Source organism: Ornithodoros turicata, chromosome 3 (assembly GCF_037126465.1).
Source record: "Ornithodoros turicata isolate Travis chromosome 3, ASM3712646v1, whole genome shotgun sequence".
Classification (NCBI taxonomy): Eukaryota; Metazoa; Arthropoda; class Arachnida; order Ixodida; family Argasidae; genus Ornithodoros; species Ornithodoros turicata.
This window is the reverse complement of record NC_088203.1, coordinates 5936683-5954039: the sequence shown is the minus strand read 5'-3', so window position 1 is coordinate 5954039 and position 17357 is coordinate 5936683. Positions and strand designations below refer to the sequence as shown.

Genomic DNA, 17357 nt, shown 5'->3' with positions numbered 1-17357 from the left:
ACGTTAACCAGTGTCATATTAACGAGGTGGGACAGTGCTTAGGATCTGACATTTTCGGGTTAAACCTTGGTTCCGCCCTATCGTTCCCTCCTGGATCAATATGGGAAAAGTGTCAGTTAAAGCCGATTTCTCCCAAAATTCCAGTAGAATATTACGTTGTATCGTGTATCACGAACACAATTTAGTAGCAGTCTGCGCAGACGTCCGACGAAAATATTATCTGAGCGTAACAATAAACTATAATGCGAAGCACATTTGGTGCTACAGCATGTAGTGTTTATGATCATGAATTGTGAGGAATACATGTTTGACCGATGTGTGCACCCTCAACTGCGGGACGCTCGCTGGCCAGAAAAAAGGAAAAAAAAAAAAAAAGAAAAACGGTAACCCGACAACACCGGATTGTATCGATAGCACCTGACTTCAAAATAAAGTTGAACCCTGACACAGCAAAAATTCACGGGGAACACGATTGCGTTGTACCGAACATTTCTTTCTATCCAGCCCGACAAAATATGGCAGCCAATTGCAGCGGGGAATACAGATTATTTCGCTGTATCGCAAATCTCATTGCACTGTAGTGCTCCGTCATATCGAGGTTTGACCGTAGCACTCGATCTCCCCTCTCTGGGTACAGGAAAAATACATTCAACCTGAAAATCTCAGACCCCTTAGAGTATTCTACAGAAACTGAACAGGCGGCAAAGGTATAAATTAAAATCGTTTTCTGAAAGCAGTTCTCGATCTTGTACGACCTTACAAATAGGGCCTGACTTTTTCGGGTTTTATTTTTGGCCAAATTCGGGGGGTAAATATCGGGTGATATTTTTCATTTGAAAATTCGGGTGTGTTCGGGTTAAATCCCGTTACGGCATATTCTGTCGTCAGGAATTCGGGTGTATTCGGGTGATTTTTTTTGTTTAATAAAAATTTGTCTTAACATGGAACTAATGTTTAGCAATGTTATCAAACTTTATTTTAATGCACGCTTATGAGTGTGCCACGCGACCCGGATGTTTTCGGGTAGATTCGGGTTAAACCCGAATTTTTACAGATTTCGTTCGGGGGGTAAATATCGGGCGGATACGGGTTTAACCCTAAAAAGTCAGGCCCTACTTACAAAGTGAAGAGAAAAACAGAGTGAGTGTAAGGAACGTGATTTGCGCAGGAAATTACTTCCCTGAAGGAGGCGAGGCAGTTGCTTATTGAGCAGAAGGTGGACCTGCAGGGGTCCATGGACGCCCTGCGTGCTGAGAAAGAGGAAGAACGGGAACGGTTTGAAGCTAAGGAAAAGCAGCAACAGAGCGAAAACTCGGCCCTGAAGGGTGCTCTCGAGAAACACAAGGCACAGCTGGTGAGAGACTTCTCTTTTTTCTTTCTGTCCTCGTTCGAGGACAAACTGTCAGAAAATGAGGAAGTTACCGTATCACCTTTCAGTTTCGTGACCCGAATTTTTTTGTGATATGGGTGGCCAGGACACGTGTTTGTGACGACTAGGTTTTTTTTGAAAATTCTCTGTGCTGAAATTTGTGGCTCAATTGACTTACGTTGTGCTAAGTCCATGACTGCACGTACTGCCATTAAGTAATTCCACTACAAGTGATTCCTTTTTCCTATGGAGGCCAACATAAGTGAGCATGCCTTTGTGATTCAAAGGATACCATGTGGTTTGCATGCTTTAAACTGCTCCAAAACTAAAGTTTTGTTGCTAAAAAAAATTGTTCCAAATTACTTTTTGAGGGTGTGGTCACTGTGCATTTCATAACAGGTAACCTTGCACGTGCTTGTGCTGCAAAGAAGTCCAATCCTTACTAGAGACCACCTGTGATGATAGTTTGCGATTATATCATAGTTTTTAAAGTGTCAAACCTTGCTAGTAAACTTAAACCCTTAAAATTCGCAAGCTTCATGGTTTCTTCGAGGTCTTCGAAAATTACAAGCTTGCAAACGTTAACAGTTTAACAGCAAACGGGGAAATTTCTTGAGTAAGTTGTGCTACTTTGAGTGATGTAATGGTGGCAAATTAAAATTTGGGGAAAATAAATGGGGAAAGTGAGCGTGATTGGGAAGCGGCGGCACCAAATGGAGAAATGTTGAGAGACAATGGGGAAGCTAGGGAATGAAATGGGGAGCCAGCAACGGGGGAAAGCCACGGGGACAAAGGAGTTACGCGGAGGAATACGTGCAGGAGGCAGAGTGTGCCAAGAGAAAGGAGCTGAGCAGCGAGCGGGAGAAGGAGAGAGAGACGCTGGAAGCGCGCATTGGCGCCCTCTCCGACAACCTTGACACCTTCCGCACCGACCTCTCGAACGAGAGGCACAAACGGGAGGCTGCCGACGCTCGAGTGGACCAGCTCTACGGAGATAAATTGGGCAAGTAATTTTCCATTTTCGTACCCACTATTACGGCAGTTCGTACGACAGGGAGACCCTGACCGGTACGTTCTGTAAGCGTTCGCAGCATCACTGTCGAGACGCCCATTACTACTGAAGGGTTGTAAAGCAACTCTCCGGCATTACTGGTACAGTGCATGCTTTTTATTTTTGCTGCAGAATTGGAGGCAAAGCTGGAAAACACTGTCGAGGAAAGGAGGGCTCTGTTGGACAGGTATGGGACCGCATACCTGGTGTTTCATGAAGATTTCCCGGCTGAATAATTTGTAAACAGGTGGCGCTATCGAAAGACTCGCTTTTCAGTGATCATCCCTGATGCATCAGCCAAGAACTGAGTGGTGAGGGGCGTGTTTGCATGTGCTCATTATGAAATAATGCTCCTAACTTCGAAATTTTACTTCAGACTCTTTCGCAACCTCTGTTTTACCGATCGGGACCTTCATTGCAAAATATTGAAAAAAGAAAAGAAAACAAAATACGTTGACACTTATTGGTGTATTGGAGTTATTAATTTGTTTTGGTAAAAAAAAAAATTAAATTTTAAATGAAATAAAAAATAAAATTTTAAATAATAATTTTTAAATTTTATTTTTATTTTATTTTTAAATAATAATAATTTAAATTTTAAAACTAAATAAAAATTAAAAATTAAAAAAGGTTAAAAAAATCACAAAGTGGCAACATGTTTCCGTTGTGTGTGTGTGTGTATTTTTACTGGAATGCTTTTCTCTAAGGGTCCCAATCTGTAAAACGGAGGTTCCAAAACTGTCCGAAGTAAAATTTTGAAGGTATTAGTCTTATTTCACTAATGAGCACATATGCAAGTGAGCTGCTCACCGCTCAGTTCTTGGCCGATGTCACGGGGGCGATCAGCGAAATGGACGCTTTTAACGCTTAGCACCGACTGTTTACAAATTATTCATACCGTGGCACCCTGGGTGAAACACGGGGCAAAATGTAAGTGCGTGGAGTACCGTTAATTTTGCTGCATTGCCATTTTGCCCAGGTGTCTCGGCTCTGAGGGCGAATGCGACCAGCTGCGCAAGACCACGTCGGAGCTCCGCAAGAGGCTGGACGACTCCGAGGCTGCACTGCAGGAGCTAGGCTGGGAAAATCAGGCATTGCAGGTTGGCTTTAAAAAGCAACTAAGCATAGACTTTTTTTTAGAGGAGTAGAGGATTTAAAAGGGGGAGGGGGGCGTCCCCCCCCCCCCCCCCCCCCCCATACGGCCATGTTCCCCATGTAAAAACCCTATCTCCTGGATGATGCTGTGCCGCAAAGCACGATATTTCCTTAGGATCCCCTACAGTTCAGATGCTTGTGTATGACGTAGCACATTCTAATGAAGTTTCCTTCCTTTTTTCCCCCTGTGTCTTAGTAAACGTCTTTAGTTGCAAGTAAGCTGTTGTCCTGCAAAGTTCTCCCGTGTCTTCGTCGCTTGTGCTGCTTTTATGATGTGCCGCTACCAACTGCCCCACGTCGCAAGCGTAGTTTAATAAGCCGAGCATTCGTGCTCCGAACTTCACTAATTATCGTTACCTCACGTCAGACAACGACTTATCGCAAACTTGCGCGGTAATCTTAAGGATGCTAGTGGCAAAACGGACGTTGCAAATATCGTCTCGAAGACTGCCCCAGATTTTGTTTTATGTCGACTCTGTTGCCACGCGATAGAATTGTCAACATCCTGCCACCCCTTGAAAGAACGTGGGTATGACCCTGTACTGAAGCCACGGCAACGGGATATTGGTTTGTAAGTTGCGAGCGCCGTACACAACAAACACTGTTCTTTCTACCAGATCGAGAATGCAAGGCATCAAGGTCGCAAATGGGCTGACGACTCCCAGGTCGCAAACTGCATGGACTGCCAGAAGCCCTTCACACTTACCATACGAAAGGTTGGTTTATCATACGGCTACTCTATCGGATAGGCTAATAATTGGGGACGTGCCAACGGAATCCGCGAATCCACGAACCCTAGGCAAGGATTCGAGATTTGCGAATCCGAATCCAAGTGCCCAAAACAGCAAATCAAATCTTTGGAACCACGTTTGTTTCTTTCATTTTCAAATTGGCGCCTCCGCAGTCTGCCGAAAGCCTCGTTTGCCAACAGGCAGGAACTATTACGTTAAAAGTTTAAAAGTAACCTGGTTTGTGCTTTTGATTGTTGCTTAGCTTTATGGAAATAATTCAAACTCGAGAATTTTTGCATTTCTTGTAGTTGATGAATAATATGTTTAAATAAATTACGCTTAAGGAGAACTATACGGGGTATATTTTCTTCCGAAAGTTAACCATTATTTAATTTGTTTTTCATTAAACAAATGCATCATATTCTGCTTCAAAACACTTTTCACTAGAAGTGTTTTTTTTTTCCTCTAAAACTAAAAATCTTAAAACTCTTTTTAAAACCCTTTTTAAAACTCTCTTTAAATAAAGGGTTCGAAATATTCGAGATTCGTAGAAACTTTCCTTGGATTCGGATTTGGATTCGGATTCGAAAAATTTTAGATTCTTCCCATCTCTACTAATAATGCGGCAATATCTTCCATAATCAAATGTCATTTTGCGATTAGAGTAGCGGCGGATTTTGTCTGTGCACCTGTTACGCAGTCCTCACTTGCACGAGGTGATTCACGAGGAACTTTCCTTTGCCCAGCACCACTGCCGGAATTGCGGCAACATCTTCTGCAACGAGTGCTCGTCTAAAAGTGCCACCATTCCATCTTCCAAACGGCCGGTCCGAGTGTGCAACGTCTGCTACACGGAAGTTACTAAATGACTTCGATCGACTCAGTATTAGAGTTATTTTTGTACAAAGCTCTTCTGTAGAAGATACTTTTCTTACAATTGCTGTCAATGATTAGAAATATATGTGGACACATTGCTTCGTGTGAAGTGATTGAACTAATAAAATACGCCGTCATCTCCACTGGCAACGTGAGCAACATTGGGTGACTTTGCTGCACTGGATAGGATCCTTCGTCTTGGAATTAATAATTACGATATAAAACTTGCGATAAAATTTTTTTTGTTGAGTGTTTGGAGCTGGGTACCTCAGCTTGTATTCGAAACTGGTAAGATAACAAATATTTTTATCTCCTTTATCTAGGTGAATAAAGATGTGCTGCGAAAGCAACAGAAATCTAGACTGCATCATAAAGGCTTATTTAAAAGCGTGTGCTGTTGGGCTAGTTTGTATACAAGCGCGAAGAAACGAAGGTGGCAAAGGGAGACACAGGCAGGCGCGAACGTTCGTAACTGTAAGGGCCTCCGGGTTTGCGATACCGAAACCACTCTAACCTGTAATGAAAGACTGATTACTGCTACAATTTGCCAAACAGACGAACATTGCTCGTGCTAGTTACGCTTACTTAGTTAATTATACTGTAAATGTGTTACGATACAGTATACAATACAACTTCTGGTGCCGTTAAGCGTGTTACTTCCTGCGACGCAGCTGATACGACTAACAGCATGCTAGCAACATAGGTGGCTGGACTGGCTTGGCTCGACTTCGCTTCGTTATATCCAGTCCAGGCTCTGTTCGAGAGTTCGAAATTGAACGGCGCTTGTTTCATGGTTTTCATGCTTTTTCTAGTATAGTGGAGCTCATCATCTATGCGAACTAATGGTGCTTTCTACGCGCTCCAGTACTTGATATATCTGGTGCCGAGGCCGACATCACTGTGGTAAGAAACTTGCCCCTGTTTGTTGCTTGTTTTGCAGGCAACCGTTTTGAGGCTGGAAAACACAAGCTGACAAACACAACACAACTCCTCAAGGAACATCAACGTCAAACTAAGAACGTAGGGTTTGGTGCATATCAATACCCTTGTTAGCTGACTTAGAGACGTAATGTTTGTTTTGAAGCAGCGTTTGTTGTTGGTGCGCATGAGTGTGAGGCGTCATTGTATTCCGTTCAAATTACGGTGCTAGCAGAGACAGCACACAGCGTTCGGTTGCGTCCCTCGCTTTCGGTGAATATGTCGAGACGAGTTCGACCTGTGCGTGTTATGTAACAGCACCAACAAACATTTTCTAGATGCACTATCTAATGTGTCATCGTCAGGGAGGACAGGACGAAAGATACTGTAGTTGCTGTTGTAATGGTAAAGGGTCGGTACAGCACATTTCCAGGCTATTGACAGACCAAGGACAGAGTGACCAAGGGCGGACCTAGGATTTTCCCGAGGGGGGGGGGGGGGGGGTTCCTTTGTGGACAAGTGCCACGTGCATGCTGATGCTGGGATTGGTCCACTGAACCCTATGTTGAAGTCTGGAATTGAGGGGGGGGTTCGGACCCCTGGACCCCCCTCCCCAGTACCGCGCCTGAGAGCGACGTCCGCTAAACATGCGTGTGTAAAGGACAGTGCTTGGCATGTGCAATCGATGTCTTTCTACCAAATCTGACAATAGTAAAAAAAAAAAAAATTATTGGCGCATGTTTGTTTCGGCTTTTCCAGTTTAAACCCAAAATGCAAAACCCTATACTCTGAGACAATAAATAGTGTGGAATACTACTAGAACATATATACTAGGTGCCAGGCAGACAGGGACGCAGATTCACATTTTTGTTAACGTGAATGAATGAATTTACGTGTTTGTCTCAGAAGCGCACAAATGTGCTCTATGGACACAGTCCCCAACCAGGGGCGGATTTAAGTGGGGCCGCTGGGGGGGGGGGGGGGGCGACCGCCCCCCCCCCCCCATACGGTCGTGTTCTCTATGTAAAAACCCTATCTCTTGGACGATGCTGCGCCGCAAAGCACGAAATTTTCTTAAGACCGTGCCCCCCCCATGACAGACCCTTAAATCCGCCCTTGTCTCCAACGAATGTTTTTCCGACAACCTTCAGAAGTTTGAAGGATGCGGTTCTCTTTTTTTTTCGATTTTTCGCCAAATTTCGATTTCTGAGGCATCGTGAACCCATCTAATCCAAATCGCAAGTGTCTTAATGTGAGTAGCCAAAGGTCACCCATTTGGGAGCTAATTGTCCTGAAGTACTATATTACGCTCAAACGTGCACATTAAAATATCCCTCATTTGAGCAACATTAATTATAGACTGACCACTTCAACTTCGGTACTGTGCACATCTGGCAACGGAAACATTTTGCATCATTAACGCATGAACGAAACCAATGTGCAGTTTTCAGTCAGCATGGCCACCCCGAAAGAGAGGGCACTGTCGTCCAAATGCCTGGTGGTGTTGCTGCAGTCCCTCGTCGGCATGGAAACCACTGTGGAACTGCGCAACGAGTGCATTGTTCAGGGAAAGATCGAGAATGTTGACTGGTGAGGTGAGGCGCACGGTGAGAGCCGTATACTGAGACGACGTTACACCCAGTTACATGAACGTGGACATGACAGACGCCCGTCTGACGGCGCCCAACAGCGAGGAAGGCCACCAGATGGAGCAGTTTTTTGTGCAGGGACAGCAGATCCGATACGTACACATTCCGGACGAAGTGGACGTCGGAGCCACCATCGCCAAGGGGCTCTCCAGGCTCGTAAGGGAGGAACCCAAGAAGGTTACCACCAGGAGGCGGCCAATGCCAAGGTCGAAGAGCACTAAATCACGAGAGAGGGAGCGTTCTTTGCAGAAACTAAAAAGTTAATTTTGGTGATCTGTGGCACTGCAAATTAATTACACCAGAAGTGCTCACTTGGTAATTGCGGAACTTTGGCTATACGTTTACTCAGGTTAGGTTAGGTTAGGTTGGGTTGCGTTGGACTCGGCACGGTAATTAGAGATGGGACGAATCCAGAAATATTTCAAATCTGAATCCAAATGCAAGGAATGTACCGTGAATCTCGAATCCTTTCTTAATGAAGAGTTTAAGAAGCCGTGGGAAAATTACTTCTACCGAAAGTTGTTTTGAAGCAGAATTTGATAGCTTCGTTTAATGAAAAACAGATTAAATAATAATTTACTTTATCGAGAAAAGGTACCCATAAACTTCTATGGGAAATACATAAACTCTCGAGTGTGAATTCTTTATATAAAACTAAGAAACCATGTTACTTTTAAAGTTGTAATGCAAGTGTTCCTGCCTGAACTCTTTCATTCCAGAGCAGTGTAAACGAAGAAGTCCGAAAATGAAACAGAGTTTTAAATTAATGCAGATATTTGTTCATTTTAAAAAGAAAGAAGAAGGCGTGGCTTGTGGATTCGAAAGGTTCATTTTGCCGTTTTAGACATTTGGATTCCCAAACCTCGAATCTCTGCATAGGATTTGTGTATTCTGTTGGCCCATCCCTAATGGTAACTATGCCAATAGAAAAGCCCGAGTTAAGTCTTTCACGTATGCCTTTCGGTTTACCGAGAGAAAACAACGAAACAAAGTTTATTCCTCCTGTACAGCCCTGTACGCCTGCACCAGGTTCCTTGCCTGGAGCACGGTGGGCATGTCGATCATGGCACCCTCAAACGTGAATGCCCCCTGGAGAGAAAATGGGTAAAGCTCAGTAGTGCAGGGTCTAACCAACTCTACCGCCTACCTTCCCTTCCCGCTGGTGAACGTCAAAGTGAGCCAGGAGCCTGCTCGCCCAGTCCAGTTGCTCTGCAGAGGGAGTGAAGGCCTGCTGTACAATGGGCACTTGCGCAGGATGGATCACCTGCTTTCCCGTGAAACCCATTTGGGCCCCTTCGAGGGCCTGCACCCTCAGCCCTTCTTCGTCTGAAAGGGAGAACAGTTGAAGTGCGTGGCGGAATCCAGAAGGCATTTCCAGACCTTTGAAGTTGATGTGAACCATGTCAATGGCTTGCAGTTTGTAAGCCTTTGCCAGGAGCACCACCTGTTGGCGCGCCATGAGCACTTCCTTGGCGTCTTTGGTCCTCGTAGCACCTGAAGTGGAAAGAGGTCCGTGCACAGCATGATGAACGTGAAACAGCTGTGTAATTTTAAAAGCAGAGCCCTCTGGTGAGCACCAAAGGCATCGCCTGTTAATTCATAGTGAAGGTTGTGATGTATGCCTGGCTGCAGCAGCACTGTGGTAACCTCCGGCACCCTAAAGATGTTGACTTCAATTTCCACAAGAGACAAGAGCTTTCCAGAGGACTGGAATACTGTTTTATACATAACCTTACTCCTTAATGCTTCCATAAATTTCGAACTGGCTATGCTCATACGCAAAATAGTTGTGTTGCATTATATTTCAGTGAAAGGGGGAAGGGTACCTATGCTGGCGGTAAAGTCGTCCGAGCCGAAGACCAGTCCAGCAAGCCTACAGATCTTGGTGCCGTGCTCCAAGATATCACGGAGGTTTACCAGTCCCAGGGCACTTTCAACATACAGGATAATTTGAAACTTTGTATCTCCTAACCGTTCCACTAGCTGAAAAGAAAAAAGAAAGTCAGTCTGGTAGACCGTTTGAAGTGATCACATGTAACATGCGTCGAAGTCACATGGATACTCTGTGTCAGGCCGTGACTAGTCAAACTTACCCAGCTGACATGGTTTTTGTCTTCGACCTTAGGGAGCAGTAACGTCTGAGGCAACTTTTGAGCACTCAGAACGCACTTGAGGTCGTCCTCGGCAAGTCCGCTGTCCACGGAGTTAATCCTGACAGCGACGTCTGTCCTTCGGGTAAACTCTGTGTTTCCCAGGACTTTGCGGATTGTCTCCCGGGCTGCATCCTGCCACAAAAGTGACGTTTTTAAAAGTCTGGTGTGCATAGTGAGGCTTTGGGCCTTTGATGATTTGTGGCTTCAGCTTTAAAAACAGCTTTGGCTATTTGATATTACTCGTGGATCATGCAGTAGGAGTATCTTTCTTTTGTCAGTGTATCAAAGGTGTGTTAATTTATGTTACTTTTAGCCACATTCACCTTAGGTGCTCATCAGCTGTGGCAGACAACATGTGGAATGAGGAGTATAAAATCTTAACAACCCTATTGGCTTATCCAGCACTCCCAAGGAAAGGGGGGAGGGGGGCAGTATTACAGTTATGTCCATACCGTCAACATATTACCGACATGTTAGGAGGGGCCGCAAAACATTTCAGGGTCGTAGGGGTGGTCTGGGTCCAAAATATCCAAAATATTATGGAATTGGTGACTGTACCACTACATGGTATAAAGCAGTATCATACGTTTGAAATACAATCTGTTTTGCAAAGCGTAAGCACTGTTTCTTAGTGATAAGTATACCTTTTGATTGATTGCTACACCGTCCTCACAGTCCAACACAACACAGTCGACGTCTATCTTTTGAACCTTTGCGATCTTTCTTTCGTCGTTGCCAGGTACATAAAGCAAAGCCCTTCGCGGAATGTATCGTTCGCTGACATTTCCTCCCGTAGACTTGTTTCGCAATGAAATGTTGGCAATTCGGTTGATACTTTTCGTAAATGATCTCCACGGCTGCATCTTGTGTGATGCACGCAAGAGCAGACCACACAAATCTGTATGGCTTCGGAAACGACTTCGGCTTCGGCTTGCCCTCCATCATGGTATGGATTTCAGTTTCCTTTTCGAGGTTCGTGAACATTGCATTTCTGGGTGTAATCGGCATGCAGTTCTTTCGCCGCATTCCCCTTCCTCCTTTCTTTTTCTTTTTGTTCACGATGTCTGGTACTCTTTTATTTTTTTCTCTCGTGAAGTTGAAGCTCCCTCCAATCTCCGGCTGGACAAAAAAGTAGAGATCTCCGTTTATATAAATAACAAGTTTTACTCCGACGTTTCGTCCGTCATGCGACGGACATCATCAGTGTCAAACTGGATGAGAGATTTTAAACAACCGGTCGCTATTTAAGGAGATGGGAGTATTGTTCGGGAAGGGGGCCACGGTTTTTGTTACACACCGAGGGGAGCCAAAGGTCACCGCGTTGTTGAAGTCGAAACAATGTCCCGTGTCCCAACAATGCTCTGTAAGCTCCGTCTTAAACCGTGTGGCGTGGGTCGCGTTCTTTATGTCCCGTTTATGTTCTTTGAAACGATCCCGTACCGTGAAGACCACCACCCCCCAAAACGTGGTTGCCACGGTTTCGGTTTTGGGCCATTTGCATATCAAAATTCAGGGATGGATATTTTAATACACGTACGTGTTTCAAAATTTTTAAACGTGGTGTGGATTTTAACTAGGGCAGTCTCCCATATCGGTATCTGGCTTTTGTTCAAGACGTCCTTATTAGAGTTAATTAACGAATTTAATTGATTTGTCCTCCTTATTAGTGATTGTAGTCTTTCTTGGAAAAGATACGCGCCCGTAGAACTCAACTGTGAAAATGACGTGCTCTCGTGGCTTTTTTTATAAAAATTTGTCCAAGCTGGAACACACACACACAAAATAAACGGGGTGTCACAAACGCATACTTCGTGGTCGTAGCCATTTTTAATAGAGATTTTTTAAAGAAAAAAAAAAAAAACAACTAGGACTACGTGTACATTAGTTTCGCACTTACGCGTACGCGAGTGGAGGAAAATCTTATCTGCAAGGTATTTCCATAATTCACTAAGATGTATTTTTTTTTTATGAAGCTGTTTTTCTTTTTTTCGAGAAACAGAAAGAGCAGAATTGCTGGCAATCGGTTTAGATATGAGATGAATCCTTCATCTATATGCTTCAAATTATTATCCACAGAGGTGATTAGTGCACCGTTTCAGGTTTTCCATTATGGAGATACCTCGCTCGCACTAACTCGGAAGTCGCAGGGGAGTCCTAACCTAACCTAACCTGACCTGACCTGAAGGAGAGCACTGCGGGACATGGAGTTAGAGATTGAGAAGTACGGCATATACAAAGAGGTCCTCCTCGGAGGGAAAATTCGGGGGGGGGGGGGGCAGAGCCAGCACCGTGAAAACTCCAGGAGCGGTGGACTGTTCCCCCTGCCCCCACATTCCGATTTATACCGAAACTAAACAGGAGTAGCTTTCCAAGCTAGGGCTCCGGAACGAACCGACAACAGTAAAAAACAATAAAGGAAAAAAAAATAAGAAAGAAAAGAGAGGAAGGAAGCACAAAAATGGTATATTCGCTTGAACCGCAACGGGACAAAAACATTGCAAACACGTTTTTCTTGTGCCGGCCAACCGGCATTTAGCAGCCTTTCTGAACCCTGATGTGGATTACAGGCGCAAATGGGCAAGCAAGCCTCCTCGCTGCCCACTTTTTGACGTTTTACGTCGTTTGAAGTGCAAATTGTTGCGCCACAGCCATTTATAGGGAGAGTTTGGCCATTCTCTGATCTTTTGCCGCCTCGTGGGTGGAGCCTATTTTGACGTCAAAGTCGTCGTTGCGCCGCCCAAAAAGCCTGAATCCAAGCAGAATCCGCTTATCAGCCATCTGATGCGCGCCATATTGATGCTGTGTGTCAGCTTTGTTCTCGCAATGAATGCAATCAACAGGAATAACCGGCTCATGACCCACAGCCGCCTGTGATAAGGGGGGTTTTGTTGCCAAACTGAAAGAGTTCAAGGACGAAGGGCTTTCGAAGGACAATATACGCACGTGTCTTCCCTCCTAGCATCGTAAATAACGATCAGCATCAATATGGCGTCGGCGACCGGCTGATAACGGGACAACAATAGAGCACGGCGAGGGAGGTGGCTTAGCAGTGACGTCGCATGACGCGCTTCAAGTTAGGCTCCTCCTAATGGCCAAACTCTCCCTATAAACAGCTCTGTGTTGCGCCTACCACTAGCGCCACATTCGCGTTCAAATTGCTCCTCTATTGAACTGTCCCTGTCGGCTCGCATGGCCGCGCCCATGAAAACGGCAATCAGCTGTTCTCGTTTTCTGGAGTGTACACCTCCCTTTGTGTACCGCGGACTGACTATGTGCTCAATGAGTGGTTTGCAGTGTGTATGATTGATGTAGGCCATGCCAACTACCGATGAACTTTGCAGAGTGTGCAATGATATCTTTTGTGAACGAGACAAACCTCAATATATTCCCACGTAATTTTGATCCTACAATTAATTGAGTTGAGGGTTTCAGGTATTTAGGTGTGCACATCTCTTCCGATATTTAGTGGAAATCACACAGTAGTTACGCATCATCTAAGCCTCTTAAAAAAATTGTCTTCTTGAAGTGGACACGAAAACTACCGTTCGCAGACAGTACGCTGCTGGCATACAAAACCATTGTACAAAGTGCCTTAGAAACAGTACAAATGACATCATACTGTTCATCATAAAAACAAGTGACATCACACTGTTCATCAGAGCCACCAATTTGGTACAGCTGAGCTACGCTCAAAGCTAGGGTTCTATACCAGCTTGCCTGCACCCTCTCCCTTCTTTATTGACTGGGTGCTTCATGTATGCATAATGTTGTCAATGTCCAACAGTACCTACCAGCTCCGGTGGCGCAGCGGTAACGCGTGCGCCTGGAGACTGGGAGGTCCGCGGTTCGAATCCGCGGGCCGGCTGTGCCGTCTGGGGTTTTTCCTGGGTTTCCCTCAGATGCGTAATAGGCGTATGCCGGCACAGTTCCCCTGAAGTCGGCCCATGGACGCAGCTATCCTCCCCCCGAGCGGATTCCGCTCGGTCTTCCACTTCACCCTTTCCTCACCTCCTCTCCACCACCTTTCCCTTCCCGAGAAACATGCCGCCTAATCAGGCAGGCAGACCTCTCGGGTACGGTAGCTAGAAAGGGTGGTTGTCAATTAGGGGACAGTACGTCGAAGTCGTCACGTGATAACGGCAGACGGGTGTACCTAATGGCACACACCTGAACGTCTCGATGTGATAACACATGCCATGCTGTGGATGTTCGTTCGTCACCTCATCAGTAAAGCGCGTGGGCGTGTACATTCCCAAGTTCGGTGAACAAGAAAGTAAATAATAAAAAAAAAAAAACGCTATCTCGTCTACTTCTTGCTTCGACAGACGTAAAATGAAGGGGTTCTCGTGGAATAATATTCCACTGGTGAAAATATTTCTAACATAGAGTGAGATCACTAGACAGCAGAATGGTCCCTGTTGTGGTTTCACAGTGTACTAAGGGCCACAACAGATTTTGTTCGTCAGTTTGTGATACTATACGAGCGACTCGAAAGTATCGTCGATTCGCCTATCTTCACCTGCTGAGAATCTTTGTCACAGTTTTGCGGCGTTTCGAATGAAACCTGTGCGTCGTTCCGTAAGTCACAAACCGCAAGACATGCCACTGCCGTCATATGGTACAGGTCCCGACAAAAGTTTACGGAACACGCGAGCGGTGTATTTCCTCCTCGGTATGACACCCTTGCGGCAAGCGGAAGCTGGCGGAATCAGACCAGTCCATTGCCTCAGAGAGGTGGCCGACTCCGCTCTTGGCGACACACAGCGGTAGTTTCGGTATGATTACTGTTGCATGTGCCCCCAAAGTGAGTTGGATTTTACTGCTGTGCTCGCCAACAACACGTGATTCAACGATTGTTGAGACAGGGAGCTCGCCGCTATCATGGTGATAACAAGGATGAATCATGGTGGCAACACTTTACGGTGTATTGCTTTTATTGGAAATGTAGACAAGAGAAAGAAATATATCTTGTAAACAGTTACTTTATTATGGACGACGCGTGACGAGCTGATTAAAAATTGAACTCTGGCATTGATAATTGATTGATTGATAAACAACTGATGTTGAGTCACGAGTTGTTGACGAGCACAACAGTTAAATCCAACTCACTTCGCCGGTACATACAACAGTAATCATACCGAAACTACCGCTGTGTGTCGCTAAGAGCACAGTCGTCCACCCCTCTGAGGCAGTGAACTGGCCTGATTTCGCCAGCTTCCGCTTGCCGCTAGGGTGTCGTACCGAGGAGAAAATACACCGCTCGCGTGTGCCGTAAACTTTTGTCGGGACCTGTACTGTGTTAATGCTCGATAGAATAGACTGCTGTATAGAGTTTCTTGTTTCGTCGGGCTGTCTCAGTTCAAAAGCAAACAAATAAAAAAGCAGTGAAGGCCAGCCGCGGTGATACCTGCAACAAAACAACTGATAACGAATGACTCGTGTCCTCGTTTGTCCGTATAGCATCCCGAGCACTGACATTCGCACACCAGCGCTTTTGGGGCAAACTGTAGTGGAACATCACGTGACTTAGGAAAATCCGCCAGAGCGCGGCCCTATCGCGGACTTCAGCGTCACTGGAGCATCCTTCATTTTTTGGGTACCTGAAAAAACTTGCCGATTGGCACACCCGTATTTCTAGCTCACCATAAGCCAGCGTTTCTAAGGGCCAGTTCTCACTTGGGGACGCCAGACGCGGCGTCGTGGGCGGACGGCGGAAATAGACGCGCATTTCCGGAGTCGGGAGAAGAGAGACGTCGAGCCAAAGAAACTGCCATGCCGACCTTCTTTCACGACGTCGGCGAGAGCTGCCGAGAACGACAGCTGGCGACCAATTAGGTGACACAGAAAGGCCACGCCTCCTGATTTTTCGTCTGCTTTGGACGACGGAATGCCACTGTTGTGGGAACATGAAAATCGTGCGCGCTGACAGGGCGGCGGAAATGCGCCTCTACTTCCGCCGCCCGCTCACGACGCCGCGTCGGGCGTCGCCAAGTGAGAACTGGCCCTAAAACGATGATAAAACCTGAGACACGGAACAGAAAAAAGACGACGCGACACGTTCCGTGTCTCAGGTTTTATCGTCGTTCTACAATGTACCAGCTCGCCTGCACCCTTGAACTTTTACCACGGCGTTTCTAAACAGGAAAAATTGGAACTCATAGAGGAACCCAACCGCCGTTTTCTGACGTACGATGACGTGAAACGCTTGAAGCGTCTCATTTTATCTCTCAAAGGAACTCGCGTGTTTCGAGCCCTTGGTTTCACTGGCCGCGTCCTTTGCTTCCACTCTCAGGGCGACGCCCGACGCCGCGTCATGAGCTGGCGACGGAAATAGACGCAGACAGTCGGGAGACGAGAGACGTCGAGCCAAAAAAAAAAAAAAGAAAAAAAAAAACTGCTTTCACGACGTCGGCGAGAGCTGCCAAGAACGACAGCTGGCGACCAATTACCGTATTTTCACGCGTATTAGCCGCGGCTTATGCGCGATTTATTTTTTTCGCGGACGCTCTGCGGCTTATCCGTGGGTGCGGCTTATCTGGTGACTATTTTTCCCTGGTACTTTCCCCATACCCCGGCTTAAACAAAAGGGCCGACAGTGCCTCATGTTTTTCGGAACAGGACCGCCCTGCCAGTGCACGAACAATACCGAACAGGGGCAGGTCCACTCCACATTCGAGTGGACTAACCCGTCAATCCACGAAAAACACGCAACAAGGGCACAATCCGATCATAGAACACTAGAACTGACCTCCTTTGTTATACATCATGCCGACACCGGAATGTGGACAGGGTTTATGGCCTTCCCTACGGTCTCCTTTGTCGGCAGACCCACAGGAAGGGTTCAATACACCTGACATCGGGATAAAACGTGGTCAGCTAAGCGTCAGTTCTCATTTGACGAGAGCAGCAGCATTCGTGGACACGGGCACGGCAGTTAGAGGTGAGGCATGGCTCCAACGCTAAGGCGCAGCCACGACAGCGGCTTCAAACTAAAAGTCGTCGACTTCGCGGACAAGTACGGGAACAGGGCAGCTGGCAGGGAGTACGGCGCTGACGAGCGTTGAGCATCTCTATTGATTTTGTATGTGCATGACTGGTTTAGCACACAAAGCAGTCGCGTCGTATTACCCGCGGCTTATCTGCGAGTGCGGCTTATCTGCAAAAACATTTTCAAAATGTTTCTAAAAACGAGTCCTGCGGCTTATCTGCGGTGCGGCTAATACGCGTGAAAATACGGTAGATGGCACAAAAAGGCCACACCTCCTGATTTTTGGACGACGGAACGCCACTGTGGTGGGAACATGAAAATGATGCGCGCTTACGGAGCGGTGGAAATGCGCCTCTATACTTTCGCCGCCCGCTCACGACGTCGCGTCGGGCATCGCCAAGTGAGAACTGGCCCTCACATGCGTTCCCGGCATAAGGCGCGATGTGATGCAATTGTTGACAGACTGT

The 17357-nt window shown here is 46.2% G+C and overlaps 3 protein-coding genes across 6 annotated transcripts in view; 2 read left to right on the top strand and 1 right to left on the bottom strand.

The window, feature by feature from the left end:
• LOC135387897 (early endosome antigen 1-like) overlaps window positions 1-5325 on the top strand; it is a 30648-nt gene extending 25323 nt beyond the window's left edge. For all 3 annotated transcript variants that reach the window (XM_064617097.1, XM_064617098.1, XM_064617099.1), the window contains 6 exons: window positions 1169-1354; window positions 2189-2372; window positions 2553-2607; window positions 3400-3520; window positions 4193-4291; window positions 5053-5325. In XM_064617097.1, the coding sequence (XP_064473167.1) occupies window positions 1169-1354; window positions 2189-2372; window positions 2553-2607; window positions 3400-3520; window positions 4193-4291; window positions 5053-5175 (768 nt within the window). In that variant the 3' untranslated portion in view covers window positions 5176-5325. The remainder of the gene's footprint in view (window positions 1-1168; window positions 1355-2188; window positions 2373-2552; window positions 2608-3399; window positions 3521-4192; window positions 4292-5052) is intronic.
• Window positions 5326-5904: 579 nt separating this feature from the next.
• On the top strand, window positions 5905-8022 carry LOC135387896 (U7 snRNA-associated Sm-like protein LSm10). Of its 2 annotated transcripts, none has more exons than XM_064617095.1 (3): window positions 5905-6085; window positions 7552-7690; window positions 7743-8022. In XM_064617095.1, the coding sequence occupies exons 2-3, from the start codon at window positions 7557-7559 to the stop codon at window positions 8011-8013; spliced, it is 405 nt and encodes a 134-aa protein (XP_064473165.1). In that variant the 5' UTR covers window positions 5905-6085; window positions 7552-7556; the 3' UTR covers window positions 8014-8022. The 2 variants fall into 2 exon arrangements, with proteins under 2 accessions (XP_064473165.1, XP_064473166.1); XM_064617096.1 differs by having other exon boundaries at window positions 7545-7690.
• A 691-nt stretch (window positions 8023-8713) lies between these two features.
• LOC135387895 (citramalyl-CoA lyase, mitochondrial-like) lies at window positions 8714-10819 on the bottom strand. The gene is made up of 6 exons (XM_064617094.1): window positions 10547-10819; window positions 9843-10034; window positions 9576-9732; window positions 9130-9243; window positions 8897-9075; window positions 8714-8838 (listed from the first exon to the last, which is right to left on the bottom strand). The coding sequence occupies exons 1-6, from the start codon at window positions 10763-10765 to the stop codon at window positions 8743-8745; spliced, it is 957 nt and encodes a 318-aa protein (XP_064473164.1). The 5' UTR covers window positions 10766-10819; the 3' UTR covers window positions 8714-8742.
• Window positions 10820-17357: the final 6538 nt, after the last annotated feature.